Source organism: Electrona antarctica, assembly GCF_951216825.1.
Source record: "Electrona antarctica genome assembly, chromosome: 19".
NCBI lineage: Eukaryota > Metazoa > Chordata > Actinopteri > Myctophiformes > Myctophidae > Electrona > Electrona antarctica.
Window position 1 is genome coordinate 26,040,078 of NC_136800.1, and position 17,616 is coordinate 26,057,693.

General features: G+C 42.7%; 1 protein-coding gene across 1 annotated transcript in view; it reads right to left on the reverse strand.

Moving 5' to 3' along the window:
* Positions 1-17,613, reverse strand: part of myo10 (myosin X) — a 151,717-nt gene extending 134,104 nt beyond the window's left edge. Inside the window, exon 1 of the mRNA XM_079529117.1 lies at positions 17,225-17,613. Coding sequence (XP_079385243.1) covers positions 17,225-17,245 — 21 coding nt within the window. The 5' untranslated portion in view covers positions 17,246-17,613. The remainder of the gene's footprint in view (positions 1-17,224) is intronic.
* Positions 17,614-17,616: the final 3 nt, after the last annotated feature.

Consider the following 17,616-nt stretch of genomic DNA (forward strand, 5'->3'; position numbering starts at 1 on the left):
GCGAGTCTCTGAACTTCATTTGACACTGCGTTCTGATGGCGATGCGACGTCTCCTTCTCCTCACTGTTTGGAAACATCATCCAACATTCGTTATTAATTACCGTCGAGGACTGGATGAGAATGCACCCATCTCACAGAGATGTGGAAAAACGACATTGCCATCGATCACTTTTGAAGCCAGACCGATATGTTGCTTTAGCCGATATAACTGCCATTATTACTTTTTTTGAAAAAATGATAATATAATCTTATAATATATAATATTAATGTTTTTAACCTGGCATCCCAATTTTGACAAAGTCGTTACAGACGGACATTTTCAAAAACTACAGGCTCACAATGCACATTTTAAAATCATTAACGACATTTATTGTACCAGAAGTTGAGATCCGAAATCGTATTCTTTGTTTACAAGAGTGCCCAAGCCAATTAGGTAGCAGCCATAACAAAACACACAAATATGGGTGAAAACAATGGTAATAATCTGTGATCTAGGATTCGGATGCAAAAAATCTTGCATCGGTCGGGTTCTAATTAGGCTGTGGTCTTGGACAGCGTGGAGGTCAGAAGAAAGCGAGCCTTGATCTCCAAGTGTACAAATATTCCTTTGATGAGGGTTAGATGCATGTTGACCCAGTTGAGACGCAGAGATGAAAGTGTTTATTCATCCTCTCTGAACTGTTTGTCAAGTCATGCTGATGGTGAGAATCAACTGAAACGAGGACGTTAGTTCAACTCTCTCGGGCTTTTCAAAAGATGTCGTAACGGTTATGGAGTCTTTGGTGGAGTGTCAAGTCTCTGAGAGCACTGAGAGCGTTCGGGCCGATTCGTCTAATAGTGTCATTGCTTTGGCGGTGGACCAACGGGGCTAAGTGGTGCGGCGTGGAAACTGTTTAGGGGGGGGGGGGGGGGGGGGGTTAATACTGTAGCTGATGTCTAAACAACAGAACACTCAACAACACACTCCAAGGAAGTTTGTGCTATTACGTTACACATGCACGCACGCACACGCAAGCACACGCACTCACTCCAGTATAGCAGATTTTAGGGTTCGGTGTCTTGATCAAGAGCAGTATTTGTCATGTTGTAATTGTGGTGTATTATTATTTTTTCTTATGTGGGACCACGGATGGAAATTAGCTTCTACCTAAATCCGGCATGTTTTACATTAAATCACGTTTGATTTAATGTTCACTAAATGTGTACTGTTCCGGACGGAAATAAATTAATAAAGAATAAAGGACAACATGGATTAGCTCTCGCTGCTGGGTTTAGAATCTGTGATGTTACAAATTACAGGACAGACATACACTCAATTTAAATGGTGCTATAGCACAATAATGGTTCTTTATCTTGTCATAATATGCCCAGGAGAACCTCTTTTGGTGCTAATGCACCTATCTTTAAGGTGCTATCTTTTGAACCATTAAACTTAAACATTAAACTATAAGCTGAAGAACCATATTTGGAAAGAATAATGAATATTTGGGGATGACAGGTTACTGTGATTAAACTGTGCAACATCAGCATCTCTCAGGCAAGTGTTAACAAGAACTCCTCAGCACTGATCATTAGAACACAAATGCTTATCACATAGTGTGAAAGCTACGCTGTAAAGTCCTCAGTGATGTTAGTGATACTGTTTGGTTTAAAGTAACTTTAAGTTTTTTGTTACAAAGTTAAATATATTGTGATGAAAATCTCTGCATAGAGTATTTGTTGTAGAGTGTTTGGTTGGAATCCCAGGTGTTAAAAGGTTGCAACCACCTCCCTCTGTCGGGAGAGGACAGGAGACAGCTGGGACACGGAGTGCCGATCAAAAGATGGTTGTTTGTCCAAACTCAACAACAATCATTCATAAATGACTCAGACGTGAGGACAAACAACAAAGACTAGTTTGTCAGCAAGGACTGCTCATTGCCTTGGATGTCATCGTACAAATTAAGCAGCCATGTGGCTACAAATTAACGTGTGTGACGTGACGATTCAACAAATATGCCATAATTACTGGCTTCCTTTGTCTGTAAATGAGATGTGATGCGTTTCCTTCTGGTTAGTTTGAACAATTACCAAAACCGTTTCTCATGACTTCTGTCACATCACACAAGAAGTTTATTTCGGGGTACTTCTGTCCATGAAGTGAACACAGAGCAGGATGATATGCGAGAGAGAGAGAGAGAGAGAGAGAGAGAGAGAGAGAGAGAGAGATGGATCTAGGTATATAGACCCCCAGGGGTCAGCTAAATGATAGTCAAGCCTGAGATTGTACACTCAGTGTTAGCATTTATCTGGTAACCCAAATGGACCCTCACCGGCCTAAATCAGGTTTCATGTAAATGTCTTCAAGTACACCGCAATATTTATGCAACAGACTGCACTTTACAACTGGACATTAACTCTGATGAAGTGACTTGATTGAAATTTTGGCTCTGGGCAGAGGAAAAAGAAAAAAAGAAAAAGAAAATCAATTGGCTGCTTTTTAAATCACGTCTCTAATAACGACTATATTCTGACAGACATTTTGCGAACTGTGTTCAATCACTGCACACAGTAACATACACTGAAGTTATCTGCACTCCTAGTGCAATAATTTATTAACACCTTGTGTTTGTGCAGCTGTGTGAGTATACGTGCGTACACAATATACATGCTTGCATGCACGTATGTGTGTGCTTGTGTGCGCACATGTTATATTGTTGCTTATCTCCACATTCTAACTTTTTGTGTTTTTTGCTTTTGTAACAAAATGCCCTACTTGATCATACTTCAGTTTTAATTGTGAAAAGATTAACAGTTTTGGACATATGAGGTTTCCGCCTGACAGAGAGGATATTACTCATTACTTGGTATTAAAATCAATCATTTATATTCCACAATATTAGCCGTAGCGTATGGAAACAAAATCCAGAACCTGTGCTAATACGTTTCTCGGCACGGTTCACTTGTAGTTGTCGTAGTTGTAAAGAGCCATCTGTCTCAGTAAACTTGAAAGCAGTAGCTGCTGTCATCTCGTCTCACTGCGTCTGAGAGCTTCTGAAGACGTGTGCTCTTTGAGGAGAACATGCTTCCGTCCGCCAGGTGCTTAAAGTCAGTGACTCTGCAGAACAACTCACTTTCTACAAGGCCAGGTGTGTGTGTGTGTGTGTGTGTGTGTGTGTGTGTGTGTGTGTGTGTGTGTGTGTGTGTGTGTGTGTGTGTGTGTGTGTGTGTGTGTGTGTGTGCGCGCGCGCGCGCGTGCGTGCGTGCGTGTGTGCGCGCGTGCGTGTGTGTGCGCGTGTGTGACAATGCCTGTGGACACCTGTGTCTCATAAACGACAACAGAACTGCTTACTGGGCAGAACAAAAGAGACAAATGAGGAGACCCCCTGTCACTGAACTAACACTCTACACTGTACTATACACTATTGAGTCTAGCGGGTCCTCAGAGTTAAGATGGGGGGGGGGGCGGGGGGAATCTTTGTGCCATCCTTATTCTGGGGGGAACATTAGTAAAAAAGGTTTTCACAAAATTGTAGCAGAAAGTACAACAATTTTAGATGTAGTGGACAAAATCGACAAAAGGAAAACACTCAAATGGAACCAAGTGGACCCGCAGTGGTCCATTTGGTTCCATGTGTACACCCTCAGAGTTAGAGACCAAGGGTCGATTTGGAATGAGGATTCCTGGACCCCATTTTGAGAACCACTGATTGTAGGACACGGTACCAAGTTCTTACTTACTTCTTATTATTGATAATGGACCCATCCGTGGACCTTTCTGGGGGTCCCATGGACGCACTACTGTACTCAGCACTGTACTGTAATTTGGTGCTATTCAATTAAATGTACTTTATTTTTGCATATACTTTGCACTGTTGTTTGCATAACTCTTTAGAAGATTTAGAATTGTGTTTATTTCTTTCAGATATATTTTATACATAATATAACCATTATATAACCATACTAAAATCGGCATTGTTAAAATGCATGACAACACTTTGTTATGGCTGTGACATCACAATTGTGTGTGTGTGTGTGTGAGAGAGAGAGAGAGAGAGAGAGAGAGAGAGAGAGAGAGAGAGAGAGAGAGAGAGAGAGAGAGAGAGAGAGAGAGAGAGAGAGAGAGAGAGAGAGAGAGAGAGAGAGAGAGAGAGAGAGAGAGAGAGAGAGAGAGAGAGAGAGAGAGAGATGCACACAATGCCTGTGGACACCTGTGTCTCATAAACAACAACAGAACTGCTTACTGGGCAGAACTAAAGAGCTGGAGAGACAGGGAGACCCCCTGTCAGTGTACTAACACTCTACAGCAGTGGTCTTCAACAGGGGGGTCTACATACTGATCATACCATCTACAGACATACTGAATTGAGCAACCTAAAAACTGTGTACACAATACACATAAGCCTGAGCAGATGATAAGTTGATAACATAACCAAAGGTTTTTTTTAAAGTGAAATAATATCAATTTAACAAAATCACTTAAAGGGACATTTCACCGCTGGAAGAAACTGCAGTCACTCAATGTTAATAGTATTTGTAGTAGATAACAGTAGCACAAATAGAAATTTGCACCCTATGGCCAGAACAATAATGAAGTACTGTATGTGTGTTTGACCGTAGGGTTTGACTGGATCGCTGAATTCCTACAATGCCCATAATGCTTTAGTGCACTTCCCCTCCTTGTGGAGACTCGGGGAGGCTGCATGTAGGTGTGACTTTGTAGTCCAGGAAGGAAGTGAGACCACATTTTCATGACAGGTTTTTGGTCATGAACATGGCGTCATGACTAAAATATATAAAAAAAACATATTACACACATAAAAACCCCAGGAAAGTGTTTATTGTGTCCTAAACACCATTAAAATAAGCTCTGGTTGCAAAAGGGGTGAAGTGGGCCTTTAATACCCTACCTTTTTAGTACAGTCCTTGAGTAAGAGTAACTTTACTTTCCACCTCTGGTTAAGACAGGTGTCATGAGTTGACCTGCAGTGGCTCCGCAGCACCTTGTCACCGAGCATAAATCAAACGCACACTAACCTCGAGGCCGGACGTTTTAATTGAAGCGTTTAGGAAACGTGGAGGCCTGTCACAGCAGGAGGACGCATGGATTAGTGTCAGGAGAGACTTTCAAAACTTAAAAACGTTTTTGAAATAGCGACGTGTGTCCAGCCAACCGTGAAACCACCTCTCATATCCCAGCGTGCATCCTGTTCTGCTCAACCGGCGTTACAGTATGTGGCCATGGACAGGGGGGCAAAAGTTATATTTCTTTTTTCAGTCCGTTTGTGCTGCATTTAGAATAGATACGACAGAAACAGAGAGAGGAAGTTCAGGGTTCGAGGGGGAAGGACATGCAACACAGAGAGAGACACTGACGTCTCGGTGTGTACTGGAGAGTAAAAATAGTGTGGGAAACGGAAGGTTATCCAGATAATTTTACTTATCTCAAATAATTGCAATTATTTATGCCATTATGTAATACTTCTGACAGGCCTAACCTGAACACGCATGTATACTCACATTCATTCATTCATGCATGCACTCACTCCCTCATAATTCTAACCAGTAAGACGCCTGAGGGCGAGAAGCGACCTCGCCCTTTCATCTATGACAGCAGTGAACAGTGTACAAGTGCATTCAACCACATGGACCCCCCCTGGAGGCCCCTATCCTGGGCATCTTTAGGTGAACATATCGGGGGAAATATCAGATGATGTTACGCATTGTTAAGCTTGTGGATCTGATGTTTTCGGTGAAGAGACTTGGTAGGAGAAAAAAAAGGAGTGGAACCAATTGCAGATTGGTCAACAAATGAAGTGATTAACATCAATTCAACACACCCAGATTGAGGAGTGGTGCGTATGTGTGTGTGTGTGTGTGTGTGTGTGTGTGTGTGTGTGATTGCATGTGTTTGTTTCAGAGCTCTGAGGAATGTCGGGATTGATCAGACAGGAAGTTGAGTGGAGGGGGTGAAGGAGAGAGAGAAGAAGAAAGAAAATAAGAAAGGAAATGAGAGAGAGAGAGCGAGAGAGAGAGCGAGAGAGAGAGAGAGCGAGAGAGAGAGAGAGGTAATCGGTTGTGTGACATTATATTTTTCCATATCACCCACCCCTAAGTTACGATGATGAGGGCCTGAGTAGCCCAAACGCGTCCGTCCATATTTCAGACTGCTGCTGCGTTAAATTATATCAACGAAAAACCTTAAACCTTCTTAAACCACCGTCAGCAGAGCGTGCTTAGCTCTGGACTTCAGTCCCCTTAGTATTTTAATAGCCTACTTCAGTAAAAGCATTTAGATTGGCCCTTATGGACTGAGGAAAAGGTCAGGGATCGATGATTGAATCCAGACGAGCCCCCACGCTCTCTGTTCACACACTCTGTAAAAGCCGTCATCTTGTCCTAATCTGTCCTCCGCACAATGGCCTGAGCGGGGGCCCCTATCACAACGCCCCACAGACCGCCATCAATCCCGCTGGTATGCAGGGATTAACCTACAATGTAGAGGGGGGACCTCGGGGCAGAGGCGTGAAGGGGACGGGACTGCGAGGACAACCGTTGAACTGCAGGAGGATTTGATGACTAAGATGTCTTATGAGAAGTCTAAAGCAAAATCCCTTTGGTATGTAAACAGACCTGCTCTAATCAGACCGGAGGAAAAAAAAAGAAAAAGAAAAGAACCATCAGAGCCATCGCTGTTGTTAGGCAGTAACCGTATTTTAACTTTTTGAGCTTTTTCGCTGTAAATTAACGCCATACTTCACTACAGCCTACTTCACCTGAAAGCATCAAAAGCAGCAGATATGACGTTTTGAGCTTGTCGATCTCGGCCTCTGTCTTCCACCCGACAGACGTCTTGTTAACTTAACACTCATGCTTATCTGTGCGTTGTTTGGGACGCATTGGTAGCCCCACGAGGAGGCAGGTTAGTATTACCTAGTTGTACATCCACACAGAGAGCTGCTTCTTTTATCAATGTAAACACTCGCTCCCTCGCCATAGGGGAATTGTAGTCTCATTGTCACTCATTTCTTTAGCTTGGAAAACATTCTGTCATACTCTCTCTGTCACGTGCCGTGTCGGGTTTCTATAGTTAGCGGCGACAGTGCCCTGCCAATGAGGAATAGGAATGAGATAACATCAGTGGAGTTGTACGACGTGAACGTTAAATAAGTAGGGTGTTTTGCTTTAAATCATTTAAAGGAGCAACTCGTTGATTTACAACATTATCTTCATATAATTGGTCCTCACTTCTCTTCCTGCAAAGTTGGCATGCTGAAATAGAAGCCATTGTTCTTCAATACAAATCAAAAAAGCCCAAAGCTGCCTACGATGTTACAGGTTTCTGAACTGTCCACAGCCCTCCTCTGAGACACACAGTGACTAGACAGAAACAGTGTCATCTTATAACAAGCCTTAGGACCAATTATGTGAAGATAAGGTTTGAAGATGGGTGAAGTGCCCCTTTAAGTGTGAATGACATTGCAGCTGGGAGCGTTCAGAAGCAAATAAGTCAACATGTCAATGCACTGCGTTGTCAAAGTAATCATCATATAGAAATTAGATTGCATAGATGTATCAAACGAGATCGGGACTTTTTATGATTAATCGTGCAGCCACACACACACACACACACACACACACACACACACACACACACACACACACACACACACACACACACACACACACACACACACACACACACACACACACACACACACACGCCAATATGCATACAGTACTTAAGAGATTGAATAGAAATGTGTCTCTGCATTTACTATGCATTCATTTCATTGTATTGCACTGTGTCTGCATGCGTGTATGCGTGCATGTGTGTGTGTGTGCCACTGACAGACATAAGCCCTCCCTCAGCCAATCAGTACATGTCAACGCCTGTTAATGATATTAGTGTGATTGTTGCTACACAGGTCAAGTCCAGTCAAGTTTGACTAATCTGACTTATCATACAGTATCATGGAGTCAGGTCATCACAAGTGAGAAAATCACAGAATGTATACTATGTACCAAAAATACATTAACCACTTATTCATTGTTTATTAAAAATAGAAGATGCGATTTTGACTGCATAACTTTTGGTACAGTATTTTGATGGCAACACTTTTACTTGTAGTCCCCCCACTGCCCCAGTCACAATGTTCTGGAGCCGTCGCTGCTTGTAAGCTAGTAATTCACATTGTGCTATTGCCAATCTAAGTGTGAGTACTTCTTCCACTACTGGTTAATTTTCATGGAGTTGGGTAATCAATAAAACCCTTGTTTTTTTGTAAATCACAGAATCAATTTATTAACCACTGCAAGTGCAAACTTCCTCCAATTTTGGGTTTCAGATCTGGTGCTTGTGTGACAAGACAAGTCAGTGCTGCATGTGTGGGACAAAAAATGGGAACGAAAAAAGAAAGGGTGTAAGGTTTTCTTAAACCTGCCCTATATACTTCTCTGTACGACAAATGAGCCTCTCTCTCTCTCTGCTGTAGTGCTATGTCTGCATTTCTCGTTAGGGGTTACGGTATAAAACCTACCGCTCTAATGGCGAGCACTAACGACCTGACCACATCACACATACACACAGCCCCTCCCCGCCGCGTTTATACAGCATGCATGCAGCGTTTTCATGCTGATGTCAACATTAGGTTGCTGCTGTGTCAGAGTGCACCCCCCTATCCCCGGGTTGGGGGTTTGAAACCCGACACCCCCTGCTCTGCTGCTCAACAGCCGGATGGAATTTAAAAAGATGCTGGAGAGGTTTGCAGCATCCATGGTGTTGAGCATTGGTTCTCAAAGTGGGGTCCGGGGACCCCCAGGGGTTCTCGAGGGGGTTCCGGATAAATGATGGATAGGAACTAAATGGACCCTTATGTGACTTTAACTCTAATAGTGAACCAAATGGACCCGTAAGTACACTCTTAGAGTTATGGTGGTCCATGGTCTAAGTCTTGACCATAGACTGTAAAAATTTAAGGTTTTGATCATTCTTTGAACATTTGAATTTTTTTCAAATGGGGGTCTGCGACCAAATACACATTAATTTAGGGGTCCTTGACATGAAAAAGTTTGACAATCACTGGTGTTGAGTACCAGAAGTGTTCAGCACTGAACCTGTGGAGGACAGTAACTAAGTATGTCGTTGCTGCCGGGCAGAAAGCTCTTATCTCCATATTTTAACATTTTTTTTATAAATTAACGCCCTACTTGATCAATCATACTGCAGCTTAACACAAAAGTAGCAGATCTACATGCTCTAAATGTGGCGCGAAGCGATGCGTTTCGAGCTTGTAGATGTGCTACTTTCACTAATCATCATGAAAGGTAACAGTTTTGGACATATGAGGTTTCCACCCGACAGAGACGATGACTTTTACTCCACTACATGTCAAAGATTACTCTTGTCTTCATCAACAGAAATGACTTACTTTCATGTAAGAAAATGTATACACTTGTGATAGTTATTTAGCGAAGTGTGGTCTTGATGTGGATGCAGTTTGTCCAGTCAAGTTTTCACCAGAATCTTTGAAAGGATCTCTGGCTGAGCGTGTGAAAAAAAAATCTAACTTGTCTTCGCGTATAGACTTGTAGTGGTTCCCGCCGGTTCGATCCCCCGGCTCGAAGTGTCCTTGCGCAAGACACACCTCCTGATGAGCAGGTTGGTGCCTTGCATGGTTTTCTCTGCCCTGTGTCTGAATGTGTGTGTGCGTGGCAGCGTGCGTGTGCATACGTGTGTGTGTGTGTGTGTGTGTGTGTGTGCGTGCGTGCGTGCGTGCGTACGTGCGTGCGTGCGTGCGTGCGTGCGTGAATGGATGTGAAATACATTGTTAAGCACATAGGAGAAATGTGCTGTATAAATGCAGTCCATTAGACTGGTATACCTATGTGGATCATGTTTCACGGCTCTCTTTTTTACTGTCTTGAGGGGTGAAAAAGAGATAAGAAATAATACAGACAGACGAGCCAATCCAGCTTCCTGTGAAAGCTGTCTGCTGGCTGCGTAAAGAGTTTTTACACCCGTCCTGAAATAACAGAGTCCAGAAAGCAGCCTGTGTATTGGACCACAGCCTGTGGATCGCTCTTAAAACAAGTAATTTTACTCCATCACTGTATGTTGGATCAGGGCCCGTTGCTGCCTGCCATCACTCTTAAACCGTCGCTGTCATGCATGCAGAACGCTCTTATCTTCATATTTGAATTTATTTATTTTTTGTAAATTAACGCCATACTTGATCATACTACAGTGTCACACAAAAGCATCAAAAGTAGCAGATCAACAAGCTGGAAACTTTGCGATGCGTTTCAAGCTTGTGGATCTGCTACTTTTGATGCTGTTGAATTTGAATCCTGAAAAAGTAAGTAAGCAATGTGCTCCACTGTCTCACTCCCATTCGCTCTTAAATACTAATGGAAAGTACTTTTACTCTAGTAGCGTTGGATCAGAGCCCGTCTCTGCTTCTCTGCCATCTCTCTTAAAACAGCAGAACAAACTGGCATCTGGAACCCTGGCAAATATGCCAAGCTAGCTTTTTTTTATTATTATTAAAAAGGGAGAGCAGACAGCACACAAGCCTTACGCCACATGGCCAGACAACCCTGCTAAGGCTGGCCAATTAACCCCAAAACATTTATTCAGCAATGTTTTACAAGGCGTCACATTGCGACATTATTTATTAGACAATAATAGACATCTAATCATCTGTGATATAAACAGTACAAGAACCTTCTTATTGAGATAGAGGAGGGCCCTAGTATCCAATCTCCTGCGCCATCCCAATGATCCCAGGCACTGTCCAGTGGCCTTGTGGTTAGAGTGAAAATGAGGTCAGGGTTTGAATCCCCTATAAAAATGGGACCTGATGACTTATACCTGCTTGGCTTTTATCATCAAGGGTGGGATTGGGGGTAAGTCCCTGCGACATACTAGCGTCATGTCCAGGAGGTGTACTTGTACATCACAGCTGGGAGATGTAGTTGAGTTGTACATAAGCCGCCTCACGTTACAGAAACCTGTCCTATGGACCACATGGCTCAGCAAGGCTCGGGGAATAGAATATCTAACACCTACAGCTGGAATGTAGCAGCATTACAGCATTGGTGGCTACTTTTCAACATGGACGTCTAAAAGACCTCTAGACCTCTGCTCTGAAGGTGTGTTTGTACTCCTGGGTTCCCAGGGTACTGTGATCGTCTTCGGACCATCACCGTGTCTCCTTAAATGATCTGAGAATGTCAAGATCCCATCCTCAAAATCCAAACAAAGCTCAACAGGGTCGGCCTAGACATTCCCTCAGCCCCGTTAGCCAATGAACAACGAGGCAGGTGCTAGCGACAGAAGTGGGCTCGAGTGAGTGAAAACTGAACGTATACACTATACAGAGTCAGTAGACTATACAGACGGCACAGTGACCTACATGTTGTCATTACTGGTGCCATTCATGTCATTCCATTCAATTATCTCCCCTCACTGAGGACACTGGACACATTCATTCATGTTCTGTCCATATGGGAGTTACTGTACAGCTGAGACACCACTTGTAGTCCATGTTCTGTCCATATGGGAGTTACTGTACAGCTGAGACACCACTTGTAGTCCATGTTCTGTCCATATGGGAGTTACTGTACAGCTGAGACACCACTTGTAGTCCATGCAACCTGAATACATTATGCTGTCATTTAGCTCAGTGGTTCCCAAACATTTCAGGTCGAAACCCAAAAGAGAGATTTGCTCGGGATCGATCGGCTATTTTGACTACTTCTTATTATTCTTTTTTAAGATTTATAGAATTATTTTACATTTTAAAGTCACAAAAAAGTCACAAAAACATAAAGTCACAATACCAACTTTGATGAGGCAGTATTGCATTGTTATAAAAATATAAGGTTTTCTTCATTTCCTGAACATTTTATATTTTTAATTTCCTGAACATTTTTGGAGTTAGGTGGTTTCTTCCCGACAGCAGAGCTGTACTGGTGCAATGAACACATAGGCAACAGCTCAGGTGTGGTAATACAAAATGCACAACAGTTGTGTGTTGCGTTTGAGTGAAACCGGTCTCATGCGTGACGACGGCACGTCTGGCTGTTGCAGCACTGAATGTAAAACCGCTCCCAGGCAAGACGGGGAGAGAGAGAGAGAGAGGGGGAGAGAGAGAGAGAGAGAGAGAGAGTAGGGAAAGGGAGAGAGGTAGGAGGGAAAAGAAAGAGAGGGAAAGAGTAAGGGAAAAAGAAAGCCAGAGAGAGAGAGAGACTTTCTCAGCAGTGCCAGAAAGCAGGCAGTACAATAGTCTCAAATATCGTCCTGCCTGCCGGTCTATCAGCCAGCTAATCTGAGCTGAAACAAAGGAGCCAGTCTTCAAGGAAAAGACCATTTGACATGGAAACACAACCAGAGAGAGAGAGACAGACAGACAGACAGACAGACAGACAGACAGACAGACAGACAGACAGACAGACAGACAGACAGACAGACAGACAGACAGACAGAGGCACACAGACAGAGGCACACAGACAGAGGCACACAGACAGAGGCACACAGACAGACAGACAGACAGACAGACAGACAGACAGACAGACAGACAGACAGACAGACAGACAGACAGACAGACAGACAGACAGACAGACAGACAGACAGACAGACAGACAGACAGACAGACAGACAGACAGACAGACAGACAGACAGACAGACAGACAGACAGACAGACAGAGAGGGAGAGAGAGAGAGAGAGAGGGAGAGAGAGAGAGAGAGAGAGAGGAATGTGGATTGGATAATGCTTCCCTTACAGAACTGCGTTTCTGGGTTTTGTGTTTAATTCATAAAGGCTTTCAGGATACGAGATTGAGAAAAAACCAAAACAGAAGAGGAAAAACCCTCAAATCTCCCAAGAAGCATTGACTGTCTGAACTGAACCCATTCAACTTGCAGTGTTCAGCAAGAACATGGCTGCATGGATACTAGACTTTCTTTATTAGCATAACGTGGAAAGTAATTAAGTACAGTTAGGCCTACTCAAGTACTGTAGTTATTATTACTTTGATATTTTATAATTGTATTCCACTCCATTTCTGAGACAGATGGCATGCTTTTTATTCCACTACAATCATTTGAAAACTCCCATTACTTCCTGCAGATTTTGGTTAGTATTACAGAACATCCAGTAACAAATTAAGCCTTATGTCTATTCAGTAAGTGATACTTATTTTAGAAATAATAGCCGATCACCCGATCTACACATTCACAACACATTGCCATGCGAAAGACTGACTAATTTGGAAGCCTTTTGAAACAACTTGTGAAATCTTTACAAATTACAAACTTTACTAGAGTTTTTTTACAAAGATGATCATGTTGTCACGTGAAAAAGGAACACAAAATAAGTGTCACAGTCACGGTCTCATACACCCAATAGTGATAGTCAATGAAGCCTAAAATAAGTGTCACAGTCACGGTCTCATACACCCAATAGTGATAGTCAATGAAGCCTAAAATAAGTGCCACAGTCACGGTCTCATACACCCAATAGTGATAGTCAATGAAGCCTTTAAATGATGTCTTTTAAGACTTAACTGGATGCATTGTTATGTATTTCTTCCAGGCACATCTCTGGACCAATACTTTAAAAACCTGAAATAGCATATTTGGTGAAAAATAGACAGCCCTTTTTCAGTCACCTTTGAAATGATCAACATCTTATTTTTGGAATTAAATATTTGAGGTTGTTATATGGACAGATCTAACATCACTGTGACGTGGGAGCTGCTCATATGAAAGGATAAGAAGGGCCTGTAACTGTAAGTCCTGTTATGAAACATAATAAGTCATAACATAACTCCTGTTCATGTGGTTTTGACAGGTTCATGTACAAGCACAGACCTGCGTCAGTCCCTACGGGTCACACTGCAGGCCGTGCAAACAGACACACCTTATCTCTTAGCCAAATAATACACATAAAAATCCCCAAACTATGATTCATTAGAGGATAATATTAAACTTTTGAAACGGCTTGTCTTCGCCTCCTGACGGTTAGAAATTGCGAAATCAAGTTATGGGTATAAGACTGAAGACTTTTTACCTGGGGCCACGCCCCCTTTCAGATGACATCATCACTGGTGACACCTGAGACTGGTGTTGACAAGTTGAGTCACACCTGCGTTCTAACCCCCGGTGACAGTTTAACACACACACACACACACACACACACACACACACACACACACACACACACACACACACACACACACACACACACACACACACACACACACACACACACACACACACACACACACACACACACACACACACACACACACACACACACACACACACACACACACACACACACACACACACACACACACACACACACACACACCTATCATCAAGTGGGCGAGGTTTAGCTCTTTAAAAAAAACACTTTTCTAAATGATTTTCCCATTGAGCAGAGGGACGATGATGTCTACTCAACCCAAGGAGAAAAAAGGGAAAACCAAGATCTCATCGCTGATGTTGTCAAACAAAACTAATATCTATAACTACTGTTCAGATTCTTTTTAAATATTGAACAGGTTTTTCTTCGTTCGAAAGTGCCAAAAAGTCACAAAACTCCCTTAACCTCTTTCTTGAACCCTATTCACAGGAGGTTTGTGAGAAAGAAATTGCCAATCTACATGCTCACAACAATGCAATACATAACATTACACGTGAGCTTGTAGAGCGGCTATTTCCTGCAAAGAGATTTGGTGTAGACTAGAGCAGGGGTTCTCAACGTTTTTGGCCGGGGACCCCCGGAAATGCTTTGGCAATGTCTCGGGACCCCCGCCCCGCCCCCTCCCGACCCCCAATATAAATTGACTGCTACAATAACCTTAAACCATTTTGGGCGGGAACCCCTTTTGGTGTTTTAAGCATTGTTATAATTTAGCTATTGAAAAATAGCAGATCTACAAGCTGGCGCGCTACGAGCTTGTAGGTCTGCTATTTTTGAAAAATCGTGAAAATAAATTTTAAAAAAAAATCTTTTTTTTTCTTCTTTTTTTTAATAATTTGGGGACCCCCTAAAATAATTTGGCGACCCCCCGAGGGGTCGCGACCCACGGGTTGAGAACCCCTGGACTAGAGGGAGAAAAAAGAGCAGACCAAGGTGCAACTATATAGTAGCTAATAACTCCTCCATCTTTGTTGGCTGTTGCCAACACAGTAGTGGCCGTTACCCACTACTTTTCCCCCTCCACAGCAGTGGTTCCCAAACGTTTTAGCTCATGACCCAAAAGAGAAATTAGACATTTGCCCTGGACCCAAACTAGTGACAATAGCAGATCTATGATCCATGAAGAGAACTCGTCGCTTTGACGATTCAAACAACAACGTCTGAATAAATACTTAACCATCGCATGCCATCACAATAACACGTGTTGATTCATGTTCATTATTGAGCTTGTAGATCGGCTATTTTCACTACTTAAAAACATTTGTTTTCTAATTTATGGAATTTCTTAGATTTTTCTTTGATTTCTTCATGGAGTTACTGAAAAGAATATCGTTTTTAATAAATTTTTTGGGAATGTATTTTGTGAAAATGTTTTGAAATAATGACAAAATGTATGAAACAAAAAACAACAACAGGACTCATACAAATGTGTCTGCGACCCACAAAAGGGTCCTGACCCACTGTTTGGGAAACAGTGCGCTATAGTACACCAAACTTCTTCACCTCAGAATTGGGGAATCTAGGGTTCAAGCGGTTAAGATGTTTGCTTACAAATGGGTGCTAGTGGAATGAATGAATGGTGTGTGCTTTCAAAATACTAAGTCAATGATTCCAGTTCTGAGTAGCGCTGCAGTGATAAGGCCACACTGTGTCGATAAGCCAATGAGAGCAGCCTGCACCGAAGCTTCTCAAAGTGGGGTCCGGGGACCACCAGGGGGCCCTTGTAGGGGTTCCAGGGGGGCCCCCCAGCAAAATGAGGAACAGTTTAATTTCAATATTATGTCCCTCGGCTAGAAGTAAACACAATGTATAAGAATGGCCATGCATTTCAGACCAGACCATAGGATGTGCTCAGTGGTTCTCAAAGTGGGGGCCTAGGGACCCTCAGGGTTCCTTGAAGGGGTTCAAAATGGACCCTTGCAAACATGTCAGAGAACAAATCCTTTTCAAATGGTTATGGGGGCCCACCACACTACACATGTGAGGCTCCTTGACATGAAAATGTTTGAAACAACTCTGGCCTGGAAAGCTGTGCAGTAACAGCTAAGCTCATATCCATTAAGGTGGATCTGTTGCTAAACAAGTGGCCAAAATCTGGGTGCACACACACACACACACACACACACACACACACACACACACAATGTAGGTTAAATCGTATATCATGAGGTAGGTTTCTATTAATAGATTCACAGGAGCCCTTCTTTTGTTTCTCGGAGGAAAAGACGTGCGGAAATACCAGCGTCCCTCTGGGACCACTTCCAACACACGCACGCGCACACACACGCCCCCCCAACCCCCCTCTGATGAAGCACCGGGTGGACAAATTGATTGAACACAACATGCAACAACAGTGCACTGCAACGCAACGCAACACACACTTATAATTGTCTTTATTGTTATGTGCATATATACCGGTAGCCTATAGCCTATGCCAAACTTCTGGTTTTGTATAGACCTACTTAAGCGCATGCGGCATGCATGTCTTAATTATTATAGCCCGTACACAACCCAGCTGAAAGCAATGCAACAACAATGTGTGGACACAGCACACAACACAAACATAGCCTTGGGTCAATATTGACTATCATAGATCGATTTGATCGAGTGTGATATTTGCATATATGCAAATATCTAAATCGATTAAATACAGATCTATGATTGTCTTCTTGATCCAACACAAACATGAACACAACACATTGCTACAATTGGCATTTAATATACATACCAGGGTATGCATATGCAGGCCATACAGTTATACTTAATTGTGTTAATGCACTATTATTCGGTTACACTGTGCACTGCCTGGAGTACACATGGATACATAAAGCAACAGTGTGTCACTGTGTGTGGATTGTTACATTGTATAAAATAATCAACATGCTTCCACAATGATCCATGCAGAACTCGTCGCTTTGTCGATTGAAACAACCTCTGAATAAATATTTAACTTTATAACCGCATGAAATCACAATAACACGTGATGATTCCTGTTAATGAACAGGCATTTAATAAATATATAAAATCCTTACCTCCGTGAAGAAATTATCCATTTTGCCCTGGTTAATCCCCGAGGATTATAAATAATTCCAAACTGTACAATAGGCGCTCCAGTCTTCATGCGGTTTGGGAGACATTCAACAGGTTTTAAAAGTCCATTTTTGGGGGGTCCCCTGACGTCCCTTAATTGTCCCCTGTATGGATGTGAGGGACACAGACAGACAGTTCTGTATTTGTCTCATATGGGTTACAGTTCCATTTCTCCTTTGATTTAGAAAAAGACAATAAATCTTCAATCCATCCACAGAGAGAGAAAAGCGAGTCCTTGTAATCCTAAAAACTTTGGTCGTGTGCGCATTGCTTTGGTCACTTTGTGTGTGTTACTGTTGTGTGTGTATGTTGCGTGAGTGTGTACAGTATGAGT